We start from the raw sequence: 20,148 nt of genomic DNA on the forward strand, positions 1-20,148 counted from the left end.
TATATAACAGACATTCGTAGAATTTGACTTATGAGTTAATGTCTAAATAATTATAAATTTTCAACAAATACTAGATTACTTAAAAAAAATAATAGAGATATGAAAATTACATTGATTTTTTTTAAAAAATGTAACGATTATTAAAATTAATTAGCACAACAATTATAACATCATCTATTTGACAAATTAAAATTATATTGATAAAACAAAAAACTCCGACAGTTGCAATAATTTAGTTTTTCGTCAACCAATATACATAGAAATACAATTAAAGATAGGCACATATATTTTTAATAAATAGTTTGATTAATAAATTACATGAACTAGATTTTAATTAATTATGTGAAGCGAAATTATAAAGCTTTGAGGTGTCATTTTTCATTGAGTGCACATCAAGTATGAGAAGTCCTTTAAACGTTCGAATAGTGTTCGATAACATCAATAGTTTCTGTTAGATTCCAGAATCGAGTAAAACAAAATAGTCATACTGCGCAGGCAGAGGTGCCAGCATATAATCAAAGTTGAGCAACCGGAAATGTTTGACTTCGACTCGTTTTCTGAACGACTCTGAAATCTCGAACTCAACTCCGAATCGGAAAAAAGCTTTCATTCGGAGAATTTTAAAAAAATGCAGTATTTTGAACTAATTCTTTTCTTTTTTTTTCGAGCGATTTGAGTAAAAAGTTTTTCTTTGAAATTATATTTTAAATTAAGTTAATATTGGTGTACATGCAACGAGAAGATAATTATACCTAACCATGTGATTTATATCAGATTTAATTAAATGCCTTTAAGCGACGTCACGCGTATGTGTCGTAATTTGATTGACTCGTGAATCGACAAATGCCATGAGTAGTACCTACAATGCCTACTACTATGCCACCTACAATGAGTAGTGTGAGCCGTTGGAGTGAAGTAGTGTGAGTGGATCAATCCTGATTGGCTGTTGAAACGTGGCATTTGTTTTATGTTGGCAACTGTTCTTCCATTTCTATTTTGAGCAAGTCAAGCCCTTCGAATATCAATTCTTTTAAGTGACACATTCTATATACTTTCATAAATATTTCAATTCTTTCATCATATCTTTCTTATTTAGAACAAAGACATACGCGAAGTGTAAAATGTAAACAAATTATGTATTGCAGTTGCCAGGTGCACAAAAGAAAAATATATCACGGTTACATTAAAATACGCAAACAAATAATAAATCTAAGTCAAGTAACAGACCTAGACGAGAAAGAATTATATTTTAGCATTCTTTCTGTGCGATACGGTGTTGTATTTAATAATCTTCCCGTTAGTTGGTTAAATACACATATTAATGTCACATTATGTGGAGAAACTTAGCTCGACTTTAAGACGCCATCTTGCTCATAAGCTATCAACTGGCACTGAAGTCATAGGTCACGTGTCCGTGTATCGATGATCTTCTTCTCGAGTTGCAAATACCCAATTGCTACTTACTCTACGCAGCAGTATCTTGCCATATATGAAAATTGCAAAGTAGTCACCTGATCAGAATTAGAAAAATTCTGACAAATTATTACAAATAGAATTGTGCAATCAGCATTTTTGGAAAGGAAGTTTAGTATTATTACCGTTGACTATTTGCAGATTTTTATGAAATATGTTTATTTTCACGCAATTTACGCTCAAATACTTTTTCAGCTTAATCCAGATCAGTTTTTGTCAGTTTAAGCAAAAAAGAAATCAAAATATTTAAAAACAAAAAACCTACAAACAAGCATAAGTGCAATATTAAGTTACATATCCGAATTTAATAAACGCATCATTTTATAGTTTAAATTTTTTGAGAAAATGAATTTGCAAAATTTCTAAAAGTAATTGCAGGATGTTTTTTTACCAACTTAATAAAGTCGAGCCCTTATTTCCCACTTTTTCTTTAGATATTATGTCGTAAAAAATCCTCAAAACGTGTTAGAAAAGAAAAGAAAAAACATGGAGTCAAAAATTTAACCTAAAATAAGAGAGCTCTTAAAATCACATCTGTAACTATAAAATTAAAAATGAGCACAAATAATGTGCTGTACTAAGTATTGTGTATATTTTTTTCAGAACTCGAAAACCAGTCAAAAGTACGACTTTCCTGTAAAAAGAATTTTGCTCACTCGAGATCCTAAAGACCGTTCCGTAAGTGGTAAGTACTGATTCACTTTTTCAACGATAAAAAGAAATTACATTTTATTACTTAACAGCGTTTTTCGAAGCTATTTCGACAAGTAAAATAAAATAAGCCACAGTTTAAGAGGACGGTATACAGTTGGATAAAAATTTCAATTTAAGAGAAAAATGAGTTCAGATTAAACAATGAAGTTTTACATGCTAAATAAATGATTTAAAAATATTAAAATGCAGGATAAATTCCACACTCCTATGTCATAACTTGTTTGCATTATGATATTTCGAAGAAAATAATTTCAGTATTTGTTGATTAACTCTAAGTTTGTCTGAACTCGCTTTTTCGATTATTTCAATTTTGAACTTCTTATATAAGTGAAGGGTTTTTTACAGCGGAATAACATCCTCTTAAACGCCTTATATTTGAGGCAAAGCAACAATTTTTAACAATACATACAATCTTGCCATAAAGAACTATCTGTGCTTTGAAACAATAAAATAAATATTTTAAAATTTTTTCTCAATTTTAAAAAATCACCGTTTTAGCAAGATTTTTCCATCTAGATCACTGAATAATTCTTAAAATCAATCTATAATCATCAAAATCAATGAATAATTCTTAATTTTTCCTAATTTTTATAAGACCAGATAATAAAGGGTTGGATTACCTTTTAAGTATTAAAAAATGAGGTCACAAACGCTTTTCATTTTTACAAAACTGTGGCTTTTCTTCATAATGACTTTTTGCATTATTTTCAGAAATATCATAGAGGGCTCTGACTAAAGATAGACTAAATTCAACTTATCAGTCATTGTTAGGAAAATAGCTCATTTTTCGGAAAAAAACTACAACAAGTGCGTGAAAAAAAAGTGACAACAGAGCCTTCGTAAAACAGCCTTAAAATAACTAATTCGTTTTGTTTCATGGCACATTATAAAGAGTGGTAAAATAAGTGCTGAATATTTTTAATTTAATATAAAAACTAAATACATCAAAGTGATATATTTTTCATTTCAGACAGTAACGTGTTATATTTTATTTCAAGCTAATTTCTCAAAAGAAAAAAAATTATCGAAGATCTTCGCCTTAAAAATCAACAAGCCAATTTTGGTTTCATTAATGAAATGAAACAAAAATCAAAATGGTTTTGAAATTCGAAAAAGCCGTTACGTCTTAAAGTTATTATAATAATTAAAAAAAATTAGTATGAGGTTTTTCTTGGGATAATGCATCCTGAAAAAAAATGCAATCTTCACGTAAACATTTCCTACCAATAGAAATTTTAACTCATCAATTGAAATATAAATACTGAGAAACAATGCTTTAATCTCCATGGCCCACAATGAACTGTTGTGGGAATGCTATTGTAAAACAAATACTTCTACTGAAGAAGGTGGAAATTACAAACAGCTTCTTACGCAAAGAAGAAAACATGCCAAACATAATTATGTTTTTAACTCCCATACAGGGTAAAGCAAAAGTAATATTATTGCTTTGGGTTCGAGTACAGTTCCCCATCATAAATAAAGTAAATATGAAATGTTTATTCAAATTGTAAAGCTCTTTCTGTTTCAGATCTTAAAAACAGCTTTAAATCACATTCATTTTTTCTTTCGTCGGACTTTTCAAAAATTCTCAGTTGCCCTTTGGAAGCTATGCATTCACATTAAACACCAGAGCAGTCAAAAGGGTTGGAGACATTTGATTAGGATTTCTAGAACGCTAGGTGACCCAATTCTAGAAGGAGCTCTAGAAGATCCAGATATATATAAAAAAAATTAATAATCATGAAAATTTAATTTTAAAAATTTTCATTTCTGGTGTTGAAAACTAGTCATTTTTGTTTCCTATTTTAATTATATGGATAGATACAGCAACTTAGGAACTAGGCATGGCTCCTTAATGCAGTGATTCAGGCAAACCCCATTTCTATTTGTAGAAGTCAAAATCATAGAATTAGAAAAATAAAATGCATTTAAAATTTTTGACATGATTATTAGCGCAGAGCTCTCATACCCTAAATTTATCACTTTCAAGAGCTTCGCAACTGTTATATCATTGATAAGAAATTCAACATCAACACATCAAATAATCCATTTTAAAAAAATTGAGATTCTAACGGAATCCTGAGATATTCATTTTTCTAGAATGCCCCCATAAAATATTTTGTCCTTTCAAAATCTAACAATTGGGTATTTGCGCTTCAAGAAGAAGACCTCCCATACCGTCACATGTAACTTATGACGTCAGCCAATCTTTATCAGCAAAATGGCGTATTAAAGTTAAGCTAAGTTTCTCTTCATAAGTTAGAATATTAATTAACGATAAGTTAATTCAATACAGAGCCGTATCACACATCAAATGAGTTGAACTGTAATTCTTTCTCGTCTACATCTTTCAATTAACTTAGATTTATTATTTGTTTATGTATTATATTGTAACCGTGACACATTTTGTTATGTGTGCATGACAACGTCGATGCAACTTTAGTTTGCTTAAGCTCCACGTGGCTTGGTGCCTGTCTTTGTGTGACGTATCTGCTCATATATATAGTGACGAAATTGAAATTGTTGGGAAAGAATCTTTGTGAAAGAGTTTAGAATGTGTCACTTGTGAGAATCGATGCTAGACTTACTCGAAATATAATGGAAAGAACAGTTGCTAATGTAAACAAACGCCACGTTTCAAGAGAAACCCACACTACGCCACCTGCAGGTATCCCTCTTCAGATTTCCTGTTAGTTTTACTTCTCTATAACCCTATATAAATCGTTTTTTAGTCTCTTTTTCAAATGAATCGAGAAACTTTCTGCCTGTTTAAAGAACTGTGATCCAATCTACTAAAGCAATAAGTCGAAGTGGCAATAAACGTTCTCCTCCAAATGAAGTCATCTATAGAGCAAGTCAGGCCTCAAGTGCGTGGCCGGCGTCGTTAATTCCTCAAAATGAATTATTTCCTTCTCCAATTGCAGGTAATGGCTTGGGAATGAAAGTGGTTGGTGGGAAGGAGATCCCAGGGAGCAATGGAATGATTGGAGCATACGTCGCCCGGATATATCCGGGAGGTGTCGTCGAAACGCTGGGAGAAGTCAGGGAAGGTAAGATATTCTTGTTTCCACTACTATATCCCATGAACTGATACATTTTGGTAATTGTTCATGAGCCCCTGCATCTTTTGTGTTGGAACTCAATAAATTCAAGCTACTTTCTGACTTCAGAGAGACTTTCTTTCATCGTTCTTTAAATCGCTTACAGCTGTAGCAGATGACGTTTTTTTTAAAGTAAATATATAGATAATGTAAAAGATGCATTACGCTACGTTTCGTAAATGAACACAGTGAGGCACGTACTAATATTCGCAATAATTCTGCTACATCTTATAATGACTGTAATATATAATTATCTATTTTAAGTTCTATCGCAATTAAACTTATCATTTCGGTTACTCATTGTAGAATTTTATGAACAATCATGAAGATTCTTCAAGATCTACCCTTAAAAGATTCTTGAACACAATTCTTTTCTAAATTAATTCTCGAGTGATACTATTCCTCACTCCATAATTTCTGGAATGATATCATTCTATTTCAAAATAGATTCTTGAATGGTATCATTCTACTTTGAACAGCAGTAGTCAATAGTTCCACTTTACTTTAAATATATTCTTCTATAAATCGATTCTTGTGCGATGCCATTCTATTCCAAATACCATCTTGAACTTTCTCTTCTAAATAATGGTACATATGTATTATTCTATTTAAAATGGATTCTTCAAAAGTAGGATTTGCATTTAACTAAGCATTCAAAATTAGGTTAAATCAAGACGCATTTTTGAAAATTTAAGAATAAGGTGATTATAAGATAAAGGACGTAGAATCAGATTTTATATTATTAAATAATGTTTTTATTTTATTGATAAATGACAATAAATGTGGGTAATTTCTGTAGGAGATCAAGTGTTGGAGTGGAATTGTGTTCCTTTGACGGGGAAGACCTACGAAGAAGTTCAGAGAATAATCGCCTCCTCAGGAGACGAAGTGGAAATTGTCATTCGCAGGTATCCCCTCTCTCTTTCACAAATTTAAGAATCATTTTCATCTCAGAAATTTTTTTTAAATTTAATAATTTGATTTTTTTTTAATTTCTTACAAGAGTCGTAGGAAGTATAGTAAAACGATGAAAATATAAGTGTTACGCAATTGAAAAATTGTTATGTCCATGTGAATTAAGTTAAAATTCACTGCTAAGTGCTGAGAGCTTTTTCACCAGCTCACGTGAGAGCATTTAAATTGAATGTAAAGTCGTACTGAAATAGATACGTCCAGATCAGAACAACACTCAGTATTATGATTTTTAGAGGCAGCTAGTGAGTGTGATTTTTCATCAAATGATTTCCGTTTATGGTGAATACTGTCTAGAAAAATTGCTATGGATAAATGGTTTCACGGTTTTGGTAACATCAGATATGTCGAGACACAAGGCAAAAAAAATATAATGATCATCAATAATTTATTGTTTCGGTTGACATGTTCGATTCATGTTAGTCGAAAAGGTACGACTCGTGATATATGTGCAGCGATTTGTCTGAAAAAAAGACGCTGTGCTGCCCCTTTCTGCCACAAAGAATATTACTATTTCATGTTGTTCTGTTCTTATTACATCCTTCTAGCATGACTTTACATTCACTTCATATGCTTTCCTTTGAACAGGCTAATAAAGTATGATCAGTTAGTAGTTCCCTTATCTTTCATCCATTTAACTCTGCTAACTTTATTGTATTTTATATATTAGCGCACAAATCCATTTCTCATTTGAGTAACCCTTTGTTTTATCTAACTAAAAATATACTGTCAAAATGATCAGATTAAACTTTAATAAGGAGACGAAAAAAATGTCTGTGCTTAAATTTCTGTTTTGTATCTCAAAACGAGACTTTTCGTTCCATCGCTTTCAAAAATTTACGAGTCACCCTCTTTTCATTTCTGAACCAAGATAAACCAACTTAACCATGATAAAGCAAATCAGCCTTTACTTTAGCTTCAGTACTTTGTACACATACGTTATCACTGTACAAAATAATTTATCCATGAAGTAATTAGCAAAAATTTTCAGTATTATTCAATTGATGGTGTGTAGCATATTTTTGATGCCCTATAGTTTAGCTGTTTTAAAGAAATCCTGTAATTGTCTCTAATGTCTTATGTTATAAGAAATCCTAATCCTATGATTTTGCGGCAGAATGACGCCCGATAAAAATATTTCAGTTTTCAGGAAAATTCCATGTAAAATTATAAATTCTTCTTAAAAAATAATTGACGTCTATCCATCTGGAATTCTAGAATATGACCAACACAAACGTTGAGAACACTTGCTGTAATGTATTACCTATTTTTTCCGATACCATAATATGGACACAATGATAGTTAACTTTTTTCAATTAACATCTTTGTCTGATTGTTGATAATTCTGGGCTAATTTTTCGAGACTCAGTTTGGTACTTTTCGGTTAGCCGAGAGCATGCAAGAATTCGCCAAAAAATGTAGACCTCCATCCACTTCTTTTTAGTCTTTTTTTATAAAAAATGAGCAAAATGGACTTTAACGAAAAATTAAATAAAATAAAAGAGTAAAAATATAATAATTGAATTTCCCTGTACCCGGCTAACCAAAAATTACCCTCAGTGTTTCAAATCTAATAATCTCATTCGCTGAAAAGAATTGCTACCATTTTTGCTGTTAAGATACCTTATTCAATACAGAACTGTAATTATCTTGCAAAAAATTAGATAAAATTGCAAAAAAATTTTATAAAATAACGATTGTTTGAAGGAATTTTTTCTAAAAATGTGCCTGTTTTTGAAACCAAATGTTTCTGAAATGAAACCATTAAATTGATTCGAATGCGCATGAAAATGTGTGTTGTCAGTAAACAAACAAAAAAATAAATAAATAAAACTATAACAGTGAAAAAAATGAATAAAAATGTAACTATATACACTGTGAAAATTTTAGTTTACATCAATATAAAATGGGGTGGCAACTATACACCAACATTTTTTTACAATGTACTCTTACTTATTGGTCTTGGAATCTGAAATGTTTGTAGACTAACACTCTTCTCGTATTCGAAACTATTCCATTTCAGTTTACTAACAGCAAATTGAACTCTTCGTTTTCCAACTCGTATCCATGCTAGATTTCAGTGCCTTTAAATCCCAGCCACGAACATCTGTCACCATGAAACAGATATACGAAGAGTTTTTAATATGTTATCTTGCAGCGACTTCAACATGTTGAGTTCTCGATCATCCTCTCATCATCATCATCACCATCATCAGCAACCGCAGAATCAATCTCGGTTGTCTCGGAGTAGCGGTCACTCCGATCAGCAGAGCGGTCACTCACGGTCCAACAACCAGTCCTATCACCAGTCAGGCAGCTACAGGACGTCAAGGGGCGACACGGACGGCTACAACAGAAACTACGACAGCGCTGACTACCACCTCCATTCCATGGCGGATGAAGGTAAATATTTTTTTTTTTTTTTTTGGTCTGATTCGTACCTAAAGGATAGAGTCAAAAATTCTCTCAATATTTGAAATTTGTAAAAATGTGTGAAATAAAATGTTGACAAGGTAAGAAATAAGGATCACGTGTGGTTGTCCAACAGTCCATTGTTATTTATTATGTAACTTGAACAACGCGTCTTCATTGCTGAACAATATTTTAAGCATTGAGTCAGTTCCAAGTCGCGTTATTTTCTGTTTTGATTATCCCATTTGGCCGCCCAGATCATGTGATTTAACACAGCAGAATTTATTTTTATTTTGGGATTTTATTGCTATACCCCGTCTATACCCCGTCCCGCCCCCTATGGGGGCATCCGGGTATTAATATTTACAAAATTATAACATGATGAGCTAAAATGTTCTTTATACAGATGAAAAGATGAACATGATGAGGTATATTGCGTTCGTCATATATTTCACTCTATTATTTGCACACGTTTCCATTGACTTCTATTTAGGGAATTAGTTGTTTTTCATCTTAACTAAATTATTTCTAGTGTATTTGTTTCAAAGTGATCTTTGATGATTTCCCTTATACCCTCTTTTATCTTTTTTTGGTATTTCTTTATTTTTCGTAGCTAAGATTTTTGGGAAAGTATAATTTTCTTTTATGTTCATAAGTTGGGCATTTTAGTAGAATGTGTTCCAAGTCGTCTGTTACTCTGCATTGATCGCAATTTAAAGGTTTATTATGAAATCTTCGTTGATAGTTTTTTTGTGTGCCGTGATTGGTTAAAAATTGGTTTATATAGAAGTCGCTATATTGAACTTTATAAGAGACCTCAGGTATTAAACTTTGAGTATGTCTGCCCTTTGAGGTTGAGCTGTTCCATCTATTCTGCCATGTTATCACGTCTTGGTTTCGACAATCTAGTCTGACCGATCTTTTGGAAGGGAGATTGAATATGTCTATTTTTTCCTTTTCACATGCCTTTTTCGCCCATTTATCTGCTTCTTCGTTTCCCTTAAACCCCACATGGGCTTTAATCCAGTGTAAGACTATATTTTGTGTGTAATTGTTTTTGATTATAGTAGTCATGTAGTCACTATCGGCAGGTTTAGTTAAGGCTTGTATTCCTGAAAATGAGTCTGAGTATATTCTTATTGTGTCCTTAATTTCGTTTTCTTTAATCGAGAAAATGGCTTGTAAAATTGCCCAAAGCTCTGCCTTGGCCATGTGATTTAACACAGCAGAATTTATTTTCATTTTGGGATTATTTAAATTCTAAGGTTTACGCCAACTAGCCCATAACCATCTACGTATTGAAGAAGAAAGTTGAAAGCTTTTAAAAATAATTCTCGCCTATCTATGCAAACTGGTTTTCAAAAATTCGAACGAAAAAGTGCATATCTGGTAGCAAAACCACGGAAACCATTTACTCAATATGCATTAACTCTTTACTATAGACTTAACGAAACTATAGACTATAGACTTAACTTAAAAACTTTCCAATTTTTTACTTAAAACTTGTGCTTTCTATCAAAGTTATTTCTTATGTGTATTTTAGGACACTTGTGTATTTATGTAGAATTTGAAAACATTATTACTGAATATATGCTTCTTCTAATAGTTTACTTCTTACATCTATACTTAACAAAGTATTTCCTATTAGAAATCCAACTGCGTTTTACCAGTTTTCGATACATTATACTTTAATTAGTATTCAACTTTACATTTATTTAATATAAACAATCGATGCTACATATCCCGTCTTTCATGCAAAGTGAAATATTAGGATGATCAGTAAATAACATAACAATATTACTCATGTGGATTACATATTCATTTAACTCACTACATACTCATTTTTCGAATGACTCATTTTTTATACATTACATGCTCATTTTCCGAAGTAACTCCAATTTACCGTCATGCTCTTTTGTGCTTGGATATGCATAGAAATTTCTGTCTTTTTTTTAATGCTCTTCAATCTTAAAGTTCTTAAGTGTCTTTGACATCCTTGAAACTTGTTTCTTAAGCTAATTTTTTCAGTTTCGAAAACAAGAAAAAGATTTACTATTTTCTTGTTTTTTGGTTTACAGAAATAAAGGGATTTGCTGAACGAACAAGGTTTAAGAATGCCAAAGACTTTAAGAAAATAAAGATTAAAGAGCATTCCGAAAAAAACTTTAAAAGTTGTTCCTAGAAACTTTCACAGCCAAGTTAAGAAGTGTATTCCAATAAGTGGAGTTTGTTCTGTAATACCTTAAATAGTTATTTATATTATAATTTCGGGAGGTTTAGGCCTTAACAGCTCTTTGTAAAAATCATTTAAGAGTTTTAAAGAGGAATATCGAAACAGTTTATCAATCTGACTTTGTTTTGGAATATTATCAGTACCAACAGCTACTCACGAATAACAATCTAAATGTATTTTATGATAAGAATAACTCGTAATCATATGTTGCCTAACTGTAACCATTTTGAACCTTCATTCATATCGAATTTATTGGAAACATAATTTCATTATCAAAGAGGACTCCTAACCATAGCCACCAATCAGCCTCACAAAAAGTCAAATCAATACAGACACCAATCATGGCACGCACTTTTTTCGTTTGAAAGTGCTGGATTGTTTCTAATGTTTTACTGATAATGGCAGATTGTAATGGATTCAAACCCTAAATCAGCTTAAGTTGGGTCATCCATGAGTATAATTGTTATTCTGAAATATTAAACTACTGGAAAAAGTGCTTAAGAAATAACAAAAAACTTTCTAAAGCGTAATTTTAGTGTTTTTATTATCTTTGCTCATTTTTAAGGGATTATATTAAACAAGAATATATAAAGTTAAAAATGTAGAGAAAACATGGAAAGTAATGAAGATTCATGAAAAGAGAAATTATTGAAATTATATATTTTTCTTTTCATAAATCTTTATTATTTTCCATGTCTTCTCCACATTTTTAACTTATTTTATAAGTACTATGTACTTGCTGCTTATGCGCAGTAAATAAAACTTGTTAATTTTCTTCGCTTTTCTCTTTTTTCTTTTTATACCTTTTGTCTTTATTGTACTGTATATATATATATATATATATATATACATATATATATATATATATATATACTATATTTTTCTTTAATGCAAATCTAATCTTACTGATTGTAGGAGTTCATAACTCAAACTACCTGGAGTCTGAAAGGAGTGGCTCGGCGTCCCCTTCTAGAGGTTACCGACAGTCTTCAAATCGACAACAAAGGATTGGCTCACCCACGGGAAAAGGAGATACCACAGAGAACAAGGTTCAAATCAATCTCTTTTAACGATCAGTTTGTTTTGTTATTTTTTAAGTCTACACTGTAAAAGGGCAGCGAGAATTTCCGTCAAATTACGTAAAATCTTGTCCAAACAAATATAAGTTATAACAAGGTTACGGAAAATACCGGTTTTTCATTGCGTATTTCTCTAAAAGAACTTTCTTTCACATATTTTTCATGCTTGTAATTTATCTCGTTGGTAAGCAGTTACCCATAGGGTTTCGTGGGTAGAATCTTCGCCTACTGAGCTACGGACGGGGTTCGATTCCCTCAGCTAGAATCTGGGTATCTGGCTGTATTGTCTTTTCTCCCATTGGGTTTTTTTATTTTATGTTTTGTATTCGGCGTTGAACAGCCGACCCACTTTGGAGTTTGCAATTACCAATGTTTAACTCCTTAGCCTCGTCATTTTGAAACCAATTCAGAAGACAAGGAAACGCCTGAATGGAATATTGGGAGAAAATTGCCTACGTGGAGGACTTTTTGATAAAAACTAACCCTCATTTGTGTTTCATGGAGAGGAAAATCACATAAAACCTCTCATAGCTAGTCTGACCTAAGATCCTTCTACCACTGAGAATATGTTTCGTCTGCACTGCAGTCGGTGCGGTATCGACAAGCCATCGCAGCTATCCGAACCTAGTTTACCTCATTGAGAGGCGAACGAGCCAACTCGGGTCTTCCATTTGAGTTTTAGTGATTTGGAATATACTCTGGAGTAGTAGTCCCCAACCCGAGTGCCTGTATCGGTCCATGAATCATGTAGTACCGGGCCACTCGAGTAGAATTAAATTTTTTCCTTTCTTTTTACTGTGGTGTATTTCTCTCCGGTTTCTAAATTTCCATGAACCAGAGGTTAACCGGAAACTAAGAGACCTAAAACTTCATCAGTGCGCATGAATGTAATTGCATTTTATTTTGGAGGCATGTTTAAATACAATTAAATTAAAATTATTACATCAAAGCAATCATATCCAAGTTAAATCGACCCATGGATGCATTGAATTGTCGACAGATTTTCATGTAGGACATTAATTTGCAAAAAACCTCTGAAATTATTTTTTCAGAGTTTTTCGACCAAACTTAGTAAAGTTGGACTCATTTTAACAAAATGTCGTCACTTGGCAAGCCACAAGATAAAAGTACCAGTTATGCGTTATAAAACTATTAAATTGCTAAATATGTATAAAAAAATGTGTTAAAATTTGCACTGAAACTAATTTTTGAAAAAAAGTTCAGGAAATTTTTTTTTCGTGGAAAAGTAACAACTTTTTTTTTTGTAGAGAAGTAACAACTTTTTTTTCTCTATGATGCTTAATTACCTACTTTTCAACATTAAAAAATTAGAAGGGTGCTTTTAGTTTTTGTCTTTAAAAAAATAAACAGAGGAAAAAGCCAAACTAAGAATCCCACAATCTATTTATAATGAAAATCAAAACATTTAACCATATGCTCTTAATTTATCGAATGAGAATGGTTTTATAAATAATAGCACAATTATTAAGGTTTTTGATAACACCTAATATGTGCTTAGATGAAAATTTTCAAAGTGAAAAAATCCGAATGATGCAACATTTTTAAATGTCAATTAAATTAAATTGAATACTATAAAAAAATATGTAAATAAATAGAAGTAATTATCATATAGTATTTTTATAAATTTATAAAAATTTTAACTGTATTTTAGTTTTTTTATTATTCTTTGTAAGTTTTTTTCCACTGATTATTTTATTAAAGATTAAAAACAAAAAGCATCCTCCTAATTTTTTATGTTAAAAACTGTGTTATTAAGCATCATGAGAAAAAAATCAAAATGGTAAGTGTTGTTACTTCTCTGCAGAAAAATCTTAAAATTTGCCAAAAATGTCACCCTAAATTTTTTTAGTTCAAATTATAAAACATTTTTTGATATATATTTATCCTTTTAATAGTTATATCACATAGTCTCTTATTTTCTATTATAACCGTCGGTGAACAGCCTCTACCCAATTGTTTTGGGTTTACGACTACTCATGTTCAACTCCGTAGCCTTGTCATTTTGAACCCAATCCAGAAGACAAGGGAACTCCTGGATCAAGTATTGGGAGAAATTTGCCTTCGTGGAGGACTTTTTGATGGAACTAACTCGTATTTGCGTTACATGGAGAGGAAGACCAAGAGAACCTCCCACGGTTAGCCTGAGGGCAAGGGGACTCTAACCCATGATCCGTCTACCACTAAGGATATTTCACGTCAGCACTGTGGACTGTGCAAGCCGGATGCGGAATTCGTATCGACCATTCATCGCCGCGATCAGCTGGTAGTTTTTCTAATGATACTGAAAAACCCAAAATTGGTTCCTAAATAAAAAAGTTATCGAGGTTAAGAAAGCATGAAACACCTTGCCAAGTGACGCCATTTTGTTCAAATGAGTCAGATTTCAAAATGGCCCCCTAACCCTAATTTTGATTGAAAAATTCTGAAAAAAATTATTTTAGTGGTTTTTCATAAAGTACTTTCCTACAAAAAGAAAAATTTCTGGAAAATCTGTTACATGACGGCAAACGAGAATTTTTTATTTTGGTTGATTCCACCAGAAATGAGCCTCGAATTTATAAACAACCAACGCCTCTCTCTCCCCCCCCCCCCTCTCAACGGGCTAACGTTGATAAAACGGTGATGAAAAGATTGGCAATCACAGCTCTAGAGTATAATTCCCGGTGACTTCAAAGCCCAAAAGAACTTAGAGTCCTAGAGTTAAAAAGTAATTTACGAAATTTAGAGAAGTAATTACTTATTTTTCCCTGTAAAATTATAGGAGTTCCGTGCAAACAATTTTCAGTATTTTTACAGATTCTTCAGATTGTTATCTCTCTGTAATTTTACATCAGACTGATAGATTATTTCCAATAAGTTTTTGTCCGTAATGATAGAAAAACCTTTTAGCATGAGGGTCGCTGAAGCTTCAAAGACATGTCACTAAATATTCGATTTCGAACTTTAAATATTTTTTGTGTTTAACATTTTACCGCTGATTTAACAGTTGATTTACAAGATTCAAACATTCAGAAATAATGGGTGTCAAAATTATTTTCTTATTAGCTCTACGGCATTGTGTACATTTTCAATACAATTATTCTTTCTTTTTTTGTTAATTTGTATATTTTTGTTCAAAAAAAAATTTTTTTTTAACTTAATTTTCTGTATTCGATTTGCATAACTAAATTTTTTCAAACTTTAGGTGATGTCCTTTAAAATGACTTAGATTAGAGAATTCAATCTTTTTTTTAATCTTTCAATACAAAATCTTTTATCCCAGTGGATAAAATCAAATAATAAAAATTTTAACAAGTAATTTTTGGTGCCTGCAGGATAAAAAGAATCATAATAGTATGCAGAAAAAAAGCTTCAGATTCATATAAATAGGTCTAGAAATACGACAAAATACGCGAGAAACATAAAAAAGCACAAAATTTTGGCTGATGTTCAGACTCAACAGTATTCAATATATTTTTCAAATTGAGACCACCTATATTTTCGGAATCGGTCGACTCAAATGCTATTTCTATTTAAAGAAAGCACTTTTAAATGATTTCGTAACTTATTTATCCAGAAGCGCTAATTGTTTTAGATCTTAAACAGAGTGCTTCAACTAAAAATTCAATTATTCATTCAATACTTATTCATATATTTTCGCAATACATCATGCCTAATATCTGTATGTGAATGAATATCTGTTCTTCTTAGGAGAAATACCGAGCAGAAAACATTTCTGGCGAAATACAGGTAATGATTCAGTTTTTAATCCGAACTCCATTTTTGTTAATTTGTCAGTTTAATAGAATTTCTTACTCTTTCAGCTCCAAGTGTGTCATGATTCTAAGGCGAAGATCCTGTATGTTACGATCGTTCGAGCGAGGAATTTAGTGACTTCCAGAGATAACAGCGGGCTTCCAGATCCTTACGTTAAGTGTTATCTTTTACCTGAAAGATGGTAAGCACAGATGAATAACGCTTTCATAGATCATGATCTAGCATAAGTCTCGCTACTATGAAACATTTTAATGAATTAATTTGATTATTTTTAGTAAAAGGAATTACTAAACGAATATTATTATACATTCTCAGTTTATGTTGCAAATTTATATATAAAGCATAATTGAAAAGATTAGTTTAAAAAATTCAGAGCTGAACAATACCGTTTAAATTCTTTTACCGTTTGACTCTAATTGACACTACATTTTTAAAAATAAAAAAATAAAAATTTAAAAATATCAACTACCATCAACTAATATCAACTAACATAAGAAATACATACCATCATTCCCGCTCACTGTAATTATTTAGTTAGGTCAAAAATTCCTATTCAGCATGAATATGGATGAATTTGTAGCATGAAGTTGTCAAGATCCATACTGTATGGCAAACCTAAACTATTTTTGAGACACCTAATCTTTAAAAACAACTAAAAACGTTTACGTACAGTTTTAGCATAGCATTCTTACTATTCTATCTTTAAAATCAATGTAATATAAACCATGCAATATAATAAAAAAAATTGTTGCTAACGCTACTTCAGTGCTCATAAAACTATCTGTATTCAACTTTTTCAGACCTAAATATACAGATTCCTCTTATAAGTGAAGGATTGAGCCCCTCTTATAAGTAAGGGTTCTTTATGAGTCAGTTTTCGGTAACTAGTTCATCCGTCATCCTGACTTGAAACTGAACAATGGCTTTTTCCAAACATAAAGCGTAACACACTGACAACTGTAAAGCAAAATTTCACTTTCCGTACTTGGAGAGTAAGTGCGGACAACATCTTATTATAAATTCTTTAAAAAGGGGGGTTTCCTGAGTCAGGATCTTGAGGTTTAACCATTCGGGCCGTAGTTATAGCATGAAAAAGTCATTGTTCTGCTCCGTCTTCATTATTCAGGATTTCTGAAAGGGAATGGGTGGTAAGAAAATCTTTAATGTAATCGAACGTCATCCAAAAGGGAAAATTTAGCCATCTTGATTCGTTTTTAACAGATGACGCCCATACAGACTATAGGGAATTTGGGTGATTTTCTTAATGCGTTTATTTCTGAACATTATTACCCATTCACTTTAGAAAATAATCTTCGAATTGGAATATTGATTTTTTATGAATCTTTGTGAAAGAGCGATTTTTAGGTCTTAAAATTAAAAGGAGGATCTATTTTTAGTGTATAGAAAGATTCGCACGAGGCATTTTATAAATTTATATGTTCTTTTTTCCTAGCTTCGAGAATCAACGGCGCACTCGTTACTTTTCACGATGCAGCAATCCGGAATGGAAGCAGACAATGGTCTATCCGGAGGTTTCTCTGGAACAACTGAAGAAGAAACATCTAGAGATATCAGTCTGGAACTACGACATCAACAGACCTCCAGAATTTCTCGGAGAGGTCATCATCGATCTCAAAGGTCAGTTTATACATTTCTGACTACACGTGGAATTTTTTACTCAATAAGTTTGAATCAAAACTAAGTTTGGACCAATCAGTTTGCATTCACTTTTATTGGTGATACAATATAATTGGTGGAATTTATGACTATTATGTGCAGTCAATATATAACGAGTCAAAAATTGAGTCATATAATTTGAAAAATACAGTATGCAATTGCTGAGACAATTGTTCCACTATAAAACAATGTTTCATGCTCGTGAAAATTTGTTGGTTGGTGTTTGAAGGATCATCCTCACGGCATAAGGTGCGAAAAAAATTGCAAGCAGTGAGAATGTACCTTGAATCATTCACACCTTAAATTGTTCGTCCATATGGTACAGTGGTTCACGTAGTGAGAACAAATCTGAATTATGAGGTGAATGTTTGGTTATTCCATTACAACTTCTGGTAAAGTACCTTAATTTCTTCGACTTGTCAAGTCTATCATTGTCATGCAAAATAATAACACTGAAGGGTAGTTGAGATTCGCTTTTCTTTCTTAACTTTCTTAACGTCTCTAAATACCACTGATCATTGTCTCTAGCTCCACAACCCTATTAGAAAAACACATCTTTTTCAATAGTTTCTCGCTGCTTTCAAAATTGCAATGAAAAGGCCTACAATAACCCTTTTATCATTACTTTTTTGACAACTGCAGCCACCAAGAGAAAGAAACGATTGCAAATCCTTTCCGAACACTGGCAATACATTTTAAGCCTCTTCACATTTTTCTAATTAATGTAATTATGGTTTAAGGGCCTGTTATTGAATTTATAATATTGCTTGCACCTAATACTTGTGTAATTTTTTATTATTTTTATTTTTATTAGAGACACTAAAAATAAATTATGCTATATATCTGGTCTAACCATTTATTACTAAAAATTGCCAATTTTATTAATGAATGGTTAAGCATTAATGTAAATTGCATAATTTAAAAATATTTACAATCTGTTTTTAAATTTAGCCTTTAAATTCAAATTCGAAAAAACTTACTTTTCACAATAAAATTTCACAATAGCTGGACAACACTATAGATATTTATACTTAAGAATATAAACTTTTTTTCTCTTTTAAATTCTTATTTCTCTCTTATATGATGATAGTAGTTTTGAAAGTAGGAAATTTGAAAACTGCCTATCTTCTCTCTCAGAAATAAAGCTCTCACTTTTGACGATTCAGCAATCCTGGAGCTACAATTCGCTAATTTTGAGAAATAGTTCGCCACGAAGTCACGTGATTTGTGATGAAAAGGAAACTCTTAAGTATATGACGAAAATATTTCCTCAAAACGAAACCTCATCTCAGTATATTATGACATTGTTAATTAGAATGAAGACTAGACGATCAAAATTAATGTAACAAAACAGGCCTATCGACGTGTATAGAGGTCAAGCAATTGGCCACGTAACAGGAAGATCCCAGGTTCGAATCCCGCTTCTGGCAGGGGTGTAATGTATCTCTCTGTTCATTCTGTCTCTCATGTGTTATGAAAAGGACATTGAGCCAGCTATACTGTGACCACGATAAAGTGATTATGGGAAAAGTTAGGCACTGCGAAATCTTTGGAAAAAAAATAGAATGACGAAATATTTATTTATTATTGACGAAATTCATTTCCTCAAGGAAGTGAAGATAGTTATTTCGTCACTTTGACAAAATGACATATACCCAGGAATCAATTTCGTCAAAAACGAAGAAATAATTGCGAAACTTGAGTATTTATTTTTTACAGTGTAGGAGCACAAGAAAGGAACAATTTTATAAAAATGTCAACAATTTGTAAAAGGGTGGCTTATTATAATGTTGTCCAAAGTCCTCCATATTATTAAACAATGTCCAGTTCCAAAAATCCATTTGAGTCTTAAATGAAAAGAGATTACAATTCTCTTCAAAAGTGTATCTGAACTATTCTATTACCATTGTCTCCATCTTATCCTTGAAAAACTGCGCCTTAACACTATTATCTTTAAAACCTATTAGATTTTAAATAATCTGAGGCTCAAAAAATACTCATTTTGTTCTTTGGCGGAATCAAATTCCAAGTCTTCAATTCTCCAACATTGAATCCATTGCCGTCGTCGGTTGCCCTTGCTTGTATTCTATTGTCATTGCTTTCAGCTTATTATAGAATTTTTTGTAAATAAAATAAACATTTCGGACTCAAAGTTGTTAAAGTGACGTAGATTTCGATGAGTAAAAACAAACATTTCGATCCTAAAAATGTTACAGAATAAGGTGTTCTAGTCGATAATAAGTTATACAGGTGTTTTCAGATTCTTCTGTGATCGGCACAAGTTACAAAGATCAAATTACAAGTTCTCCATTGTACTTAGCTGTATTCTATTGCCCTTATCGTGGAATTTTCATTGAAATAAAATAAACGTTTAGAACTTCACTGAAAGTTAATAAAGTGACGATTCGTAAAAAACAAAAGTATTTATGTTCTAAAATGTGTTCTAAACGAAACGTTTTCAGATTCTTCCGTGATCGATGAGCAGTCCAGGTGGTATAAACTTCACCCTCATGATCCGAAAAAGTATCCGTGTCTTTCGTCCTCCCTCAACAACGAAGGATCCATGAAAATGGCCAGACTCAATAATCCCGCTCAAAAGACCCTCTACTTCGAGAATGGAGGAGATGACATCAGAAAGGTAGATATCACCCTTCACATTAATAATCAATTGTAATTTATTATTATAATGGAATTTTATTTTTTTCAAATT

General features: G+C 31.8%; 1 protein-coding gene across 11 annotated transcripts in view; it reads left to right on the forward strand.

Moving 5' to 3' along the window:
* The window catches only part of LOC107436973 (uncharacterized), a 272,773-nt gene that overhangs the window by 233,285 nt on the left and 19,340 nt on the right, over window positions 1-20,148 (forward strand). For all 11 annotated transcript variants that reach the window (XR_011637865.2, XR_011637864.2, XR_011637861.2 and 8 more), the window contains exons 18-26: window positions 2,077-2,158; window positions 5,112-5,237; window positions 6,088-6,196; window positions 8,419-8,663; window positions 11,821-11,954; window positions 15,696-15,734; window positions 15,809-15,942; window positions 17,215-17,399; window positions 19,901-20,076. Coding sequence is in view for 3 of the 11 variants with exons in the window: in XM_043041297.3 (XP_042897231.1) it covers window positions 2,077-2,158; window positions 5,112-5,237; window positions 6,088-6,196; window positions 8,419-8,663; window positions 11,821-11,954; window positions 15,696-15,734; window positions 15,809-15,942; window positions 17,215-17,399; window positions 19,901-20,076 (1,230 nt within the window). In the remaining 8 variants the exon portion in view is untranslated. The remainder of the gene's footprint in view (window positions 1-2,076; window positions 2,159-5,111; window positions 5,238-6,087; window positions 6,197-8,418; window positions 8,664-11,820; window positions 11,955-15,695; window positions 15,735-15,808; window positions 15,943-17,214; window positions 17,400-19,900; window positions 20,077-20,148) is intronic.

The sequence above is a fragment of the Parasteatoda tepidariorum genome, chromosome 9 (assembly GCF_982258835.1).
Source record: "Parasteatoda tepidariorum strain Cologne lab strain chromosome 9, Ptep-v5.0, whole genome shotgun sequence".
Classification (NCBI taxonomy): domain Eukaryota; kingdom Metazoa; phylum Arthropoda; class Arachnida; order Araneae; family Theridiidae; genus Parasteatoda; species Parasteatoda tepidariorum.